This window comes from Ursus americanus, chromosome 13, assembly GCF_024610735.1.
Source record: "Ursus americanus isolate L20-20 chromosome 13, mUrsAme1.1.p, whole genome shotgun sequence".
Taxonomy (NCBI): domain Eukaryota; kingdom Metazoa; phylum Chordata; class Mammalia; order Carnivora; family Ursidae; genus Ursus; species Ursus americanus.
In genome coordinates, this window is record NC_142139.1 from 20,652,651 (window position 1) to 20,669,224 (window position 16,574).

General features: G+C 36.4%; 1 protein-coding gene across 1 annotated transcript in view; it reads left to right on the plus strand.

The window, feature by feature from the left end:
- Positions 1-16,574, plus strand: part of ABHD18 (abhydrolase domain containing 18) — a 49,555-nt gene that overhangs the window by 4,551 nt on the left and 28,430 nt on the right. The window contains exons 2-4 of the mRNA XM_045799007.2: positions 6,869-6,977; positions 7,617-7,701; positions 16,325-16,425. Of these exons, the coding sequence (XP_045654963.1) occupies positions 6,886-6,977; positions 7,617-7,701; positions 16,325-16,425 (278 nt within the window). The 5' untranslated portion in view covers positions 6,869-6,885. The remainder of the gene's footprint in view (positions 1-6,868; positions 6,978-7,616; positions 7,702-16,324; positions 16,426-16,574) is intronic.

Genomic DNA, 16,574 nt, shown 5'->3' on the forward strand with positions numbered 1-16,574 from the left:
TTTTAAGGCTGAATAATATTCCATTGTATGTATACACCACATTTTGCTTATCCATTCATCCATTGACAGACACCTGGGTTTTCTCTACCTTTTAGCTACCAAATTATAAATTTTAAGAAGGCAGACAAAACATAGCTAATTAGTTGGAGAGGATGTGGAGAAAGGGGATCCTTCCTACATTGTTTGTGGGAATGCAAGTTGGTACGGCCACTCTGGAAAACAGTGTGGAGGTTCCTTAAAAAGTTAAAAATTGAGCTACCCTATGACCCAGCCATTGCACTACTGGGTGTTTACCCCAAAGATACAGACGTAGTGAAGAGAAGGGCCATATGCACCCCAATGTTCATAGCAGCATTGTCCACAATAGCTAAATCGTGGAAGGAGCCGAGATGCCCTTCAACAGATGACTGGATTAAGAAGTTGTGGTCCATATATACGATGGAGTATTACTCAGCTATCAGAAAGAACGAATTCTCAACATTTGGTGCAACATGGACGGCACTGGAGGAGATAATGCTAAGTGAAATAAGTCAAGCAGAGAAAGACAACTATCATATGATTTCTCTCATCTATGGAACATAAGAACTAGGATGATCGGTAGGAGAAGTAAGGGATAAAGAGAGGGGGGTTATCAGAAGGGAGAATGAAACATGAGAGACTATGGGCTATGAGAAACAAACTGAGGGCCTCCGAGGGGAGGGGGGTGGGGGAATGGGATAGACCGGTGATGGGTAGTAGGGAGGGCACGTATTGCATGGTGCACTGGGTGTTATACGCAACTAATGAATCATCGAACTTTACATCGGAAACCGGGGATGTACTGTATGGTGACTAACATAATATAATAAAAAATCATTAAAAAAAAACCATAGCTAATTAAATAACTAGTGTTTTATTTATTTATTTATTTTTTTTTTTTAAAGATTTTATTTATTTAACAGAGACAGCCGGCAAGAGAGGGAACACAAGCAGGGGGAGTGGGAGAGGAAGAAGCAGGCTCCCAGCGGAGAAGCCTGATGTGGGGCTCAATCCCAGGACTCTGGGATCACACCCTGAGCCAAAGGCAGGTGCTTAATGACTGAGCCACCCAGGTACCCCAGTAGTGTTTGTTTTAGATAGAATACTGATTTTAGGTCTACCATGTGACATGTTTAATTCTTTTAAAATCAGTATTTACATTTTATTTGTACCATTTTATAGGATTGGATAATTTATAATTTTAATGTAGTGTTTTATATTTGTAATTTTGCATATGTGACATTGACCATATGTATGATTTATTTGATTTTCTAGCCCAGGGGTCCGTGAACTATGGCCTATGTGCCAACCTGCCTGCTTTTGTATGGCCCACAAACTAAGAATAGTTTTTACAGATGAACATTAGTACTTAATTTGGTGATAAGGGCACTAACTTTGAACCCCCATTATACGAAATCCCAAGGAAAAAAATTTACTCTTCTCATTTCTAAACCTATATTACAAAAGATTCCTTATTATTATAATTATATTTTGAATTTACTCAGTAAAAATTATGGGAATATTAGTTTTCTTTTTTTTGTGATTTTACATACCTCCATAATACCTTTGATTTCACCTCTTGGCTTGCAAAGCCTATAATATTTACTATATGACATTTTATAGAAAAGTTTGCAGGATCTCTCCTCTATTCTATTTATAATATTGTTCTTTTGTATACTATTTTTAAACCTGTTACAACAGACACTAAGATTTCATGTTTATGTCATTTATTATTTTTCCATGTAGAATTCTACAAGGTATCATTTTGTAATTAGATATATTTAGTACAAATTATTTTTAAAAATTCTCTTTAGGTTTTTTTTTTCATTTTCAGATAATTATTCTCTCCAAACTAGGTATATTATTAAGATATCTTAGAAAAATATTAATCAAATATAATCAGAAATCTATTTTAAAGCAGGCTTATAAAAATCCTTAGGATAGTAGATTAAGAAGTATAGTCTGAAAGTTGGTAACATGCATGGAACTTTTTCACTTTATGACTTGTGATCTTGGGTTTCTGATTGGCTTAGCTTGTAAGAAAGAAATTGGGGGGGATAGCATGGGATGGTGGAGAGATGCATATTCCACAACAGAGGAATAAATCTCCCCTAAGTATTTGATACACTCATTCCTGGAATGCATTTCTAATACAAAAATTGTGGGATTGAAGGAAAAAATCTAGAATAAACTATTTTCTTTTGAAATAGTAATATTCATCTATAGAGAAAGTATAAGAAAAAGGAATCCTATTCATAGTAGTTATCACAAATACCAAGTAATTTGTTAGTCATGTAACATGCTTCATAAAAATACTTAAAGGATAGAATAAAATGTTAATGAGGAAATAAAATTCTGGATGGAAAGACTAAAAAATAATAACAGTGTTATTAAGTTAATATATGGATTGAACATACTATTGGTTACATTACAAAAAAGATATTTTATAAGTTATGACAAGCATAAATGGGATGTATATGGAAAACTCATTGTAGACATTTAAACACCAAAACAGCGCTTGTAAGAGCTGCTTGAAAGGGGTTTTAAAAATGGGATATAGGTTTTAGAACTAGATCTAAGTTCATAGAAGATTTCTAGATTTTTTAAAAAGATTATTTATTTATTAGGGAGAGAGAGAGAGCACCCATGAGCAGAGGGTAGGGGCAGAGGGAGAGGGAAAAGCAAACTCCCCGCTGAGCAGGGTGCCCCATGTGGGGCTCCATCCCAGGATCCAGAGATCATGACCTGAGCCAAAGGCAGACATTTAACTGACTGAGCCACCCAGGTGCCCCGAAGATTTCTAGATTTAAAAAATAGGAATTAGTTGGGGCGTCTGGATGGCTCAGTCAGTTAAGCATCCCACTCTTGATTTCCACTCAGGTCATGACCCTCAGGGTCCTGAAATCAAGCCCTGCTTGGGGCTCTGCACTCAGCCGGGAGTCTGCTTGAGAGTCTCTCTCTACTTCTCCCTCTGCCCACTCCTCTCCCACAGGCCGCACACTTGATTACCTAAGATTACCTTTCAAAGATTACCGAAGAAATGAAAATTCCATAGGTCCCTGTACTCCCTCATTCTGCCCTCAAACTGTGGCCTCCCACCAGCCTTGTGGCAGACAGTCTTTGCTTTGCTGTCCTGCTGGCCACTTCCTTGTGGTGTATTCAGTAAACTTTCATCTCCATTATTCTGCCTTGGGTGAATTCTTTCACCACCTGCGCTGCCAGCCTTTACCTGATTGTATCACCCCACATTTGGTGGCCCCCCATTTGACTGGGAGACCCCACAATAATGATAATCAATAATATTGTCGCTATTAGTTGTACATATAGCACTTAAATTTGCAAAGTACTGTTTAGGTGCTTCATGAGTAGTAACTCATTTACTTCTCATACCAATCCTAAGGGGTAAGTACTGTTACTATCCCCATTTTACAGATGACTCACAGAAAGGATAAGTGACTTGCTCAAAGTCACATGTTAGAGGATTCAACCCAGGGAAGAGTGCATTCTCTTAGCCATTATGACATATTGAACCTTAAATATATCTCTTTCAAATTTATATTCATTCAAATGTAAAACAATTAAATGTGAATAATTTTTTAAAAATGAAAAATCAAAACCAAAAATGTAATAGAACTAAATCCAAAAGGTACCATAGTAGTAAATGTAAATAGGCTAAACTCATCCATTAATAGAAAAAAATGAGGCAATCCTATAAATCAGCAGGGTGCAGAAAGCATTGGAAAAAGACAAATAATGAAGTTGGTCTCTTTAGTGTTTAAAAACAGATACGCCAGAAACTCCTAAAATATGTATGCATGTATAAACAGATAGAGTCACAGGTATACAGCATTAAATACAGTGTTTACCTTTCAGGAGGAGAGGAAACTTAGCAGAAGTAAAGAAGAGAGACTTCTCAGCTTTACTCTGTATATATATATATATATATATATTTTTTTTTTGAAAGATTATTTGAGAGAGAGAGTGCAAGGGGGGGGGAGAGAAAGAGAATCTCAAGCAGACTCTTTGTTGAGCAGGGAGCCAGTTGTGGGGCTCAGTCCGACGACCCCAAGATCAGGACCTGAGCTGAAAACAAGAGTTTCAACAACTGAGCCACCCAGACGCTCCTACGCTGTATATTTTTACGTTGTTTAAATCCTGCCAAAAACGTGTACTGTAACTAGCAAGTTTTTTTAAAGTTTGTATGGGTAAGTAAATAATGTCAACAAAAAAAGATTCCAAACTGTTAGCACCAAATATCTCTGAAAAGTAGAATTGGAGGTAATGGAAACAAAATTATTCTTCCCTCTTTTACTATACCTACTTCTGTATTGTCTGAATTTAAAAATGTTACAGTGAGCATCTTTGAATTAGCAAATAAAGAAGAGATTTATGTGATCATTTTCTCTTGCATTTCCTCTTACATAAATTATTTGTTCCTGTGCTTTACTTTTACCTACCAACTAGATAGTATTTACAAATTTCATTGAAACATTGTCCATGAGTAGATTTCAGGAAGTATATGATTTTTAACAAGATTTGCCGTTTAAAGTCTTGGCCACATCTTATTGTTATGTAGGTCTTGCCTTAAATGTTACCTCTTTGGTTAAGTGGGACTTTTTTAGACTATCAAAGGGAACTTCTGGTATTTATCACACTCTCTTGTTACATTATCATTTTAGTGTTGTCATCATCTATCCTTTGCTTATTTTTTTATTTTTGTTTTTATTATTTTTTAAGATTTTATTTATTTATTTTGCAGAGAGAGCACAAGTAGGCAGAGTAGCAGGCAGAAGGGAGAGGGAGATTGAGCAGAGAGCCCGATGCAAGGCTCTATCCCAGATCATGACCTGAGCCAAAGGCAGACGCTTAACCGACACCTGAGCCGCCCAGGTGTCCCTGCTCATTTTTTTAAATAATTTGTTTTCCTCTACTAAAATATAAAATCTGTGAGAGGAAGAATGAGCCTTGATCATCTTATAACACAGGGCCTAAAATAATTCTTGGCATATAGTAATAAGCATTTAATGTATACTTCTTTCTTAAATGAATAAAAGTAATATTCTTAAAAGTTCAGAAACTTAAATTTGTGTTAGGCCATCCTAGAAGGTTTGGCTTTGGGGAACTAATTGATGATAATTAATTGGAGTCTAGTAATCAGAATGCCAGTTTATTTATTTATGATGGTAGATGTAAGTAGTATAAACAAAGCTGGATATGCATTGTGGGTTCTTTTTGTTAGCATGATTATGCCAAAACCAAATTTTTATCAAGAATAAAAATTGAATAACACATGGGAATTGGGAAAAAGAGAGTTGGGTGGTATTAAAAAATACTAAATACTGTAGATTATATTGTTTAACAAGTATCTTATCTAGTAAATGTTTGTTCTTGGTCCTGAGAGTTGTGGGAGGCAATATGAAGGATTTGGTTTTGCTAGTCCAGTCATAAAAACAATAAAGTGCCAGCCCAGTTGGATGGTGGGTTAGATTGTATACCTATGTAAACAAAGAGGAACATTAAGTTAAATTTGTATTTTGTTACAGATCAAAGAGCAGAAGTATAAAATATAAGTGGTAGTTCCATGAAAACATTCAAAATAATAGATAAGTACTTTACTAAAGTACTCACTGATGGAAATGCACATGTCCATTTTCCATTTTTCTAAGTAGAATAAACCCTGAAACTGAATCAGGTTTTGCCCACAAGTCAAAACTACACCATTCAATTTGAAAAGACAGAGGCAGATAGTTAAAAAAAAAAAAAATCAGGGGTGCCTGGGTGGCACAGCGGTTAAGCGTCTGCCTTTGGCTCAGGGCGTGATCCCGGCGTTCTGGGATCGAGCCCCACATCAGGCTCCTCCGCTGGGAGCCTGCTTCTTCCTGTCCCGCCCCCCTGCTTGTGTTCCCTCTTTCGCTGGCTGTCTCTAAATAAATAAAATCTTTAAAAAAAAAATTGAACAACAAAAAATTTTAGAAATATTTGGAAAAAATAGAAAAGTGGTACAACGTAGTAGCATTTTTTAATTATTACTTTTCATGCACTATAGTTAGTAGACAGGCAGTGTAGAAGAGTAGTTAAATCTCACTGTGTGCCTGGGATTCAGTTTTAGCTCTGCCTACCACTAGCTCTGTGACCTTAGATAAATCACCTATTTTCTCTGTGGCTTAGTTTCCTCATCTTGGGGTAATAGATCCTTTTTCATAAAGTTGCTGGGAGGTTTAAACAAGAATGTGTGTGTGTGTGTGTGTGTGTGTGTGTTTGTAGTTTTACAAAATGGTGCCTGGCAGATAATACAGTACTACGTAAGGAATAGCCACTACAATTGTTATCCAATAAATATTGAATGTTACTGTTAGTCACTGTGCTGAGGATGGGATATCCTGCCCTAAAGGAATACAGAGTTTATCTTCTCTACTTTCATCCCAGTTCTTTTTTTCTGTATCTTATATCCAAGAGAATAAATTCAAGGTACATAGTTTAATCTCAGTCTAATTTTTTCCCCAGTTTTATTGATGTATAGTAAATATATAACATTGTATTTGCTTAAAGCTTACAGCATAATGATTTGATATATGTATATATTGTGAAATGATTAGCACTATAAGTTTAACATCCATCACCTAACATAGTTACAGATTTTTTTCTTGTGATAAGTACTTTTAAGATCTATAAGATAAATAGTTCTGGAGATATAATGTACAGCATGGTAACTATAGTTAAAAATATATGTTATATATTTGAAAATTGCAAAGAGAGTAGATCAATCTTTAATTTTTACCTGATATTTAAAGAGATGGTTAGGAAATTGACCTAAACGTATTTTAAAGTCATTTTAAATCTTGTATCATAGATGTTTGTTTGCTACTAATGGGTGTGAGCAAGTTGGATATTCTATATCGGAGACTTCTCCTCACAAAACTTTTTATCAGAGGATGGGGGAGGCCAGAAGATCTCAAAAGGTAAGCATTTTTTTTTTCCCCGAACTTGCTTATTCTCAATTTGTTGTAGTAAACATTAAAATTTTTTTTTCAGTGATAAAATCCTTTACTATAAAGTGACAGGCAAGTTAAGCATTAAAGTGTATGAAATGTAGTTATTTCCTTTAGTCTTTGTCTTTTTCATTGTTTCTCTTAAGTTTTAAACCATATAATCATAAATTAAACTATTTTAAAAGTCATTTTAAATTAAAAATAAAGAGCTCTTAAATACAAACTAGATTTTTAACTTTAATTATTTTTAGTTGCTTAGAGTTTCCAGGGACTGAGCTTCCCTGGGTAAGTTGAATTTGTAGTGACTGTAAAGCTGAGCGACACTGTAGCTCATGGAAATATCTGGACTTAAGAAAATGAATTTTCAGGATTTATGCCTTTAATTTTGGGTCTTTTGTGTGTTAATTGCTTCCTGAACAATGATATTTCTCACATATTTTATGGGACAAAATGTCCAGCTTGAATAAAAAACAATAGCCTCATCTTTTTCACTAATGATTCAAATTAAATTTTGACATAGCTTATGGACTTGCAAATTTTTCAGCATTGTACACTCTCAGTACAAACGGTATACTGAATTTTTTCCTTTTTCTCCCCTTATCATAAAAGACTCTTCGAATTCAGAAAAATGATTGGAAATCGAGAAAGATGTCAGAATCTGGTTTCAAGTGATTATCCGGTACACATCGATAAGGTATTTAAATGAAAGAAATAAAGTTACAGAAATTCTGGTTTAACTTAAATACGTGTCAAGAGTAGGTTGGGAGCGCCTAGGTGGCTTGGTTGGTTGTGTCTGCCTTCGGCTCAGGGCATGATCTTAGGGTCCTGGGATCGAGTCCCATATAGGGGTCCCGGCTCAGCAGGGAGTCTGCTTCTCCCTCTCCCTCTGTTGCTCCCCCCGCCCCTTGTGCTCTCTGGCTCTATGTATCTCTCTGTCAAATAAATAAAAATCTTTAAAACAAAAAAAAAGAAGTAGGTTGAATGCTGGACTATAATAACAGTAAACACTAAAACATGAGTACAGTATAGATCTTTCATTTAATATTATTAAATACTATATGTGTCCTAACAGGGTGCTTATAATAACTATCATTCATGTATATTTGAGAGCATATATTTAGTACTTCCTGAAATATAAGAAAATATTTAAGTCTTGATCTTTTTGAGCCTCATTTTGTATCTTTAGGATCAGGAGGGTTAAAATAAATTATTCAACATTTCAGAAGAATTACAAGTAATACAGGGAGGTATTCTAGTTGGAGAATCAGCACATGAGAATTTGTTAACAAAACAGCTTCTATTTTTTTTTTAAATTTATTCATTTATTTGAGAGAGAGAGCATGCGGACGCAGCTTGTAAATAGCATCTAAATAACATCAGGGAAATGTTACGAGATGTAGTTAATTGATGAGAGAATGTTAGAAAGAAAATGCTGTAACATTAGAGATGAGAAAATGCATTTGAAATAGTTTTGTTTTTTAGCAACCGTATGTTTTTCTGTAAAGCAGTTCTAGGTTTATATAATTGGATAATTGGGGTATTGTTGGGAAGGGGGTGCAAATGCATGGGCTTCACATCCCTCATTGCCTTCAACCAAAGTAACTCTACTTTCATCTCTTGTATATATTGGATATCTTTAGGGGATTTCATTTTTCAAAAACAGTTCCCCTGCTAAAAACAAAATTTTATAGATTGGAAATCCCTTGTCTATACCATTTAGCTGTTCTCTCTGTAGCTTCTGGATTTAGAACATTTCTCCCTCAAATTTTGCTAAATATTTCTATTATCACTGTTTTTTTCTATTAAAAATCATAGACTTAAACAAATTAAAAGCATACCAGGTAAAAAAATCAAAACTCTCTAAGTTTCTTCCACTCTTCACCACTTAATTACATTTTTCTCCCAAGGAAGAGTTACTGCTAAGATTTTGGAATGCATTCTTACAAAGTTTCTTCCTCTCCCTCTATTCTCCTCATCACTGTCTCTCTTGGTTTTTGAAAACTGAGATACAATTCACCTGCCATGGAATTCACCCTTTTAAAGTGTGCAATTCAGTGTTGTTGTTGTTGTTGTTGTTGTTTATTCAATTATGAGGCCCTGTATTAATCACAAAGCCTAGCCAGATTTGTCCCCAGCTCTCCACAATTCCCCTTCTCTGTCTCTCCTACTAAATCTTTTTTTTTCTTTTTCCTAAGATTTTTCTTTCTTTCTTTCTTTCTTTCTTTCTTTCTTTCTTTCTTTCTTTCTTTCTTTCTTTCTTTCTTTCTTTCTTTCTTTCTTTCTTTATTTTTTAATGATTTTTTATTATATTATGTTAGTCACCATACAGTACATCCCCAGTTTCCGATGTAAGGCTCGATGATTCATTAGGTGCGTATAACACCCAGTGCACCATGCAATACGTGCCCTCCTTACTATCCATCACGGGTCTATCCCATTCCCCCACCCCCCTCCCCTCTGAGGCCCTCAGTTTGTTTCTCATAGTCCATAGTCTCTCATGTTTCATTCCCCCTTCTGATTACCCCCCCTTTCTTTATCCCTTTCTTCCCCTACCGATCATCCTAGTTCTTATGTTCCATAGATGAGAGAAATCATATGATAGTTGTCTTTCTCTGCTTGACTTATTTCACTTAGCATTATCTCCTCCAGTGCCGTCCATGTTGTAGCAAATGTTGAGAACTCGTTCTTTCTGATAGCTGAGTAATATTCCATTGTATATATGGACCACAACTTCTTAATCCAGTCATCTGTTGAAGGGCATCTTGGCTCCTTCCACGATTTAGCTATTGTGGACAATGCTGCTATGAACATTGGGGTGCATATGGCCCTTCTCTTCACTACGTCTGTATCTTTGGGGTAAACACCCAGTAGTGCAATGGCTGGGTCATAGGGTAGCTCAATTTTTAACTTTTTAAGGAACCTCCACACTGTTTTCCAGAGTGGCTGTACCAACTTGCACTCCCACCAACAATGTAGGAGGGATCCCCTTTCTCCACATCCTCTCCAACAATTGTTTCTTGCCTTGTCTATTTTTGCCATTCTAACTGGCATAAGGTGGTATCTCTGTGGTTTTGATTTGAATTTCCTTGATGGCTAATGATTTTGAACATTTTTTCATGTGTATGTTAGCCATTTGTATGTCTTCATTGGAAAAGTGTCTGTTCATATCTTCTGCCCATTTTTTGATTTGTTTATTTGTTTCTCGTGTATTGAGTTTGAGAAGTTCTTTGTAGATCTTGGATACCAGTCCTTTATCTGTAGTGTCATTTGCAAATATATTCTCCCATTCCGTGGGCTGCCTCTTAGTTTTTCTGACTGTTTCCTTGGCTGTGCAGAAACTTTTAATCTTGATGAAGTCCCATAAATTCATTTTATGTTTTGTTTCTCTTGCCTTTGGGGATGTGTCATGAAAAAGGTTGCTTTGGCTGATGTCGTAGAGGTTGCTGCCTATGTTCTCCTCTAGAATTTTGGTGGATTCCTGTCTCACGTCGAGGTCTTTCATCCATTTGGAGTTTATTTTTGTGTATGGTGTGAGATAGTGGTCAAGTTTCATTCTTTTGCATGTAGCTGTCCAATTTTCCCAGCACCATTTATTGAAGAGACTGTCTTTTTCCCACCGGATGTTTTTTCCTGCTTTATCAAATATTAGTTGCCCAAAGAGCCGAGGGTCCATTGGTCTATGTGTCTGTTTTTGTGCCAGTAACATGCTGTCTTTGTGATCACAGCTTTGTAGTACAGCTCGAAATCCGGCATTGTGATGCCCCCAGCTTTGTTTTTCCTTTCAACAGTTCCTTGGAGATTCGGGGCCTTTTCTGTTTCCATACAAATTTAAGGACTATTTGTTCCAGTTCTTTGAAAAATGTCCTCGGTATTTTGATCGGGATAGCATTGAAAGTGTAGATTGCTCTGGGTAGCATGGACATTTTAACTATGTTAATTCTTCCGATCCATGAGCATGGAATATCTGTCCATCTTTTTATGTCTTCCTCAATGTCTTTCAAGAGTGATTTATAGTTTCTAGAATATAGGTCCTTTACGTCTCTGGTTAAGTTAATTCCAAGGTAACGTATGGTTTTTGGTGCTATTGTAAATGGGATGGATTCCCTAATTTCTTTCTTCGGTCTCCTTATTCGTGTATAGAAATGCAACTGATATCTGAGCATTGATTTGTATCCCGCCACGTTACTGAATTGCTCTATAATTTCTAATAGTTTGGGAGTGGCTTCTTTTGGGTTTTCCATATAGAGTATCATGTCATCTGCGAAGAGAGACATTTTGACTTCTTCTTTGCCTATTTGAATACCTTTGATCCCTTTTTGTCGTCTGATTGCTGTTGCAAGGACTTCTAGTACTATGTTGAATAATAGTGGCGAGAGTGGGCATCCTTGTCAAGTTCCTGATCTTAAGGGAAAGGCTTCCAGCTTTTCCCCATTGAGAATAATATTTGCAGTAGGCTTTTCATAGATGGCTTTTATGAGATTGAGAAATGTACCTTCTATTCCTACACTCTGAAGGGTTTTAATCAGGAAAGGATGCTGTATTTTGTCAAATGCTTTTTCGGCATCGATTGAGAGGATCCTATGGTTCCTGAGTCTTTTCTTGTTGATAGGATGTATCACGCTGATTGATTTGCGAATATTGAACCACGCTTGCATCCCAGGTATGAATCCCACTTGATCGTGATGGATAATCCTTTTAATGTACTGTTGGATTCTATTAGCAAGTATCTTGTTGAGGATTTTGGCGTCCATATTCATTAGGGAGATCGGTCTGTAATTCTCCTTTTTGAGGGGGTCTTTGCCTGGTTTGGGGATCAAGGTAATATTGGCCTCATAGAATGAGTTTGGTAGCTTTCCTTCTGTTTCTATTTTTTGAAATAGCTTGAGGAGAATAGGTATTATTTCTTCTTTGAATGTTTGGTAGAATTCCCCAGGAAAACCGTTCAGTGTTGTTTTTTATTACTACATTCCCAAGATGTGCAATCATCACCACTGTCATTACCTACTTGCAGAACATTTTTATCTCCCCCAAAAGAAACCATATACCCATTAGCTGTTACTTCCCACTTCCACACAGCCTACCTACTGGCAGTCATTAACCTGCTGTCTGTATGGATTCACTGATTCTAGACATTTCATATAAATTGAATTGTACAATATGAGGCCTTTTATGTCTGGTTTATTTCACTGAGCAAATTTACAAGGTTCATCCATGTTATCTAACAGTACCTCACTTTTTTTTTTATTGTTAAATAATATTCCTTTGTATAGATATGTGACACTTTGTTTATCCATTTATCAGCTAGTGGACATTTAGGTTTCTGCTTTTTGACTATTATGAATAATAATGCTATGAACATTCATGTGTAAGTGTTTTTGTGGATATGTGTTTTGAATTCTTTAGATATATTTTGAGGACTAGAATTTCTGGGTCATGTGGTAATTCTATATTTAACTTTTTGACAAACCGAAAACTATTTTCCAAAGTGCACATTTTACTTTTCCCACCAGCAGTGTATAATGGTTCCAGTTTGTCCACATCCTCACTAATATTTGTATGATACAGCACTCACACACTGGGTGTGAAGTGTATTTTATTGTGATTTTTGATATTCCTATGACTCTTACGTTGAGCATCTTTTCATGTGCTTACTGGCCATTTATATATCTTCTTTGGAGAAATATCTATGAAATCATTGCCTATTTTTTAAAAATATTTATTTATTTATTGTAGAGAGAGTGAGTGTGGGCAGGGGGCAGAGGGATGGAGAAAGAGGGAGAGAGAGAATCTCAAGCAGACTCCCTACCAAGTGTGGAACCCAATATGGGGCTTGATCTTGCGATCCTGAGATCATGACCTGAGCTGAAATCAAGAGTTGGACACTTAACTGACTGAGCCACCCAGGTGCCCCAAATCATTGCCTGTTTTTTAACTGGGTTATTCATCTTTTTATTGTTGAGTTGTAGCGTAATTTTTAAATCTATTACATATGGTTCTAAAATTGCCTTTTTTTCTTACCAAATTGCCAGTTTTCCCAAAACTATTTGTTGAATTACTACTCCCTTTTACATTAATCTGTGCTACCTCCTTTATCAACTAATTTATTCTTCTAAATTATACAAAAAGAAAACTTTAAAACTATACTAGGAGGCACAAAGATGACCAGAATGTAAAAACTTCTTGGCTTAGAAATTTCATATCATACACATTGGGTCTCCATACCATTTTCAAAAAATGCAGTGCGATCCTAATTAAAATATTCAATTTAGAACTCAAGTCTATAAAAGGATCCTAAAATTATTTTGGGAAGAACCATGAGAGTATGATCATATCAGGAATACCTAAAAAAGAAGAGTGATAAGTAAAACCTAGTTCAGTCATTTACCAATAGGTATTATAAAGCTGCAGCATAATCAAAACAGCAAGATATTGGTACAAATAAAAGATAGGCTAATAAGCATTATAAACAATAGCCAAATTGTGGAAATAACCCAAATGTCCATTGACTGATGAATGGATAAAGAAGATGTGGCGGAATTTAGAATGGCAAAAATAGACAAGGCAAGAAACAACAATTGTTGGAGAGGATGTGGAGAAAGGGGATCCCTCCTACATTGTTGGTGGGAATGCAAGTTGGTACAGCCACTCTGGAAAACCGTGTGGAGGTCCCTTAAAAAGTTAAAAATTGAGCTACCCTATGATCCAGCCATTGCACTACTGGGTGTTTACCCCAAAGATACAGACGTAGTGAAGAGAAGGGCCATATGCACCCCAATGTTCATAGCAGCAATGTCCACAATAGCTAAATCGTGGAAGGAGCCGAGATGCCCTGCAACAGATGACTGGATTAAGAAGTTGTGGTCCATATATACAATGGAATATTACTCAGCAATCAAAAAGAATGAGTTCTCAACATTTGCTACAACATGGACGGCACTGGAGGAGATAATGCTTAGTGAAATAAGTCAAGCAGAGAAAGACAACTATCATATGATTTCTCTCATCTATGGAACATAAGAACTAGAATGATCAGTAGGGGAAGAAAGGGATAAAGAAAGGGGGGGTAATCAGAAGGGGGAATGAAACATGAGAGACTATGGACTATGAGAAACAAACTGAGGGCTACAGAGGGGAGGGGGGTGGGGGAATGGGATAGACCGGTGATGGGTAGTAAGGAGGGCACATATTGCATGGTGCACTGGGTGTTATACACAACTAATGAATCATCGAGCCTTACATCGAAAACCGGGGATGTACTGTATGGTGACTAACATAATATAATAAAAAATCATTATTAATAAAAAAAAAAAAAGATAGGCTAATAAGAACTAATAAAGGATTGAAAATAATTTGCCAAAGTTTATTAAAACGTATTTCATGATGGGGCGCCTGGGTGGCTCAATTGGTTGAGCATCTGCCTTTCTCAGATTATGATCCTAGGGTCCTGGGATTGAGCCTTGCATCAGGCTCCCTGCTCAGTGGAGAGCCTGCTTCTCCCTCTCCCTCTGTTGCTTTGCCTGCTTGTACTCTCTCTGTCAAATAAATAAACAAAATCTTTTTAAAAAACCCAAAAAAACAAAGAAACAATAAACCTTACTTCATGATAAAGTAGCATTTTAAGTCATTTGCAAAAAAAAATGCAGATTATTTAATATAAAATATTGACACTACTACCTAGAATTTGTGTGTGTGTGTTTCTTTTTTGAGATTTTATTTATTTATTTATTTATTTGACAGAGAGAGCACAAGCAGGGGGAGAGAGAGAGGGAGAAGCAGACTCCCCACTGAGCTAGGAGCCGGACATGGGGTTCGATCCCAGGACCCTGGGATCATGACCTGAGCCGAACGCAGACGCTTAATCATCTGAGCCACCCAGGCGCCCCTAGAAGTTGTGTTTTAAATTGAATTGGATATATATAGTATCCACAGATAAAGTTTTTTGTTTGTTTCCAATTTTAATGAAAATATGTGGTGTTTACTGCTAATTTAATTTTGACTATTGACCTGATAAAGATTTTTTATTAAAAAAAATAACTGTGGCACCTGGGTGACTCAGTTGGTTGGGCGTCTGCCTTCAGCTCAGGTCATGTTCCCAGGGTGCTGGGATCAAGCCCCGTGTGGGGCTCCCTGCTCGGTGGGGTATCTGCTTCTTCCTTTGCCTCTCCCCCCACCACTCATGCTTGTGTTTGCTTTCTCTCTCTTTAAAATAAATAAATAAAATCTTTTAAAAAATATTTAAAAGTAACATTTGATGGGCACCTGGATGGCTCAGTTGGTTAAGCATCTGACTCTTGGTTTCAGCTTAGGTCATGAGCTCATGGGTGGTAGGATCAAGCCCTGTGTCAGGCTCCATGCTCAGTAAGGAGTGTGTTTGAGATTCTTTCCCTCTGCCTCTCTTCATGCTCATGCCCTTTCTCTCTTTCTCTCAAATAAATCTTTAAAAAAAAACCTATTTGAGGAGGGTAAAGTTTAGGTGTTAAATGTTAGCAAATGCCTTTGCTATGTATGTAATTATATATTTCTCCCTATTTAATGTGTTTACATGACTCAGTGCATTAATGGATTTCTTAAAATAAGCCATTCTAACATATTTAACATCAGGTCAACCCTTAATTTCAGCACATTATTTTTACAGTTTCTTTGTAAATTGTTCTTATGGTTATTTTTGGATTTTTAAGTTCTACCAACTAATATTTTATTTTGACTTATTTCATGCTGTTGTACAAATGATGTTTATTTGTAGTTTACTTTTCCTTTTTAAAAAAATTTTTATTTTATTTGAGAGAGAGAACAAGTGGGGGGAGGGGCAGAGGGAGAAGCGGACCTCCTGCAGAGCTGAAGGCAGATGCTTAACCAACTGAGCCACTCAGGCACCCTATAGTTTACTTTTCCAACTAGCCTGTAGTAAAGGATGTAAAAGGAAAAGGAATGTGTATAAGAGCCATGTCTTTAGAAAGCTGACTGGGGGTGGGGGGCGCCTGGGTGGCACAGCCAGTTAAGTGTCAGACTCTTGGTTTGGGCTCAGGTCATGATCCCAGGGTCGTGAGATCAAGTCCCACGTCAGACTCTGCACTCAACATGAAGTCTCCTTGAGACTCTCTCTTCCTCTGTCCCTACGTACTGAGCTTGCTCACTCTTTCTCTAAAATAAATAAATTTAAAAAGAGAAAAAAGAAAGAAAGCTGACTAGGGTAAAAGAATATGTAGTCAGGAAAAAAAAGTTTTTAATTGAATAGAACTTTTTTATAGGAAAACATGTATGATAGACCAAGATATCGTAGTCTACATGTATAAATTTTGGTTTTGCTATTCTTTTAGATTGAAGAACAATCAGACTGTAAGATCCTAGATGGACACTTTGTTTCCCCCATGGCCCACTATGTGCCTGATATAATGCCAATTGAATCTGTTATTGCAAGGTAAGAATTTTTATTCAGAAACTTAAAGTAGTACGTTATTTTTCTTATTTACAACTATAATAAAATCAATGCCATGTTATTCTTAATTGCTAGTATTAATTACAATCGTTATTTGGCATTATTCTCATTAAATGTGGGTTGGGGCAGAA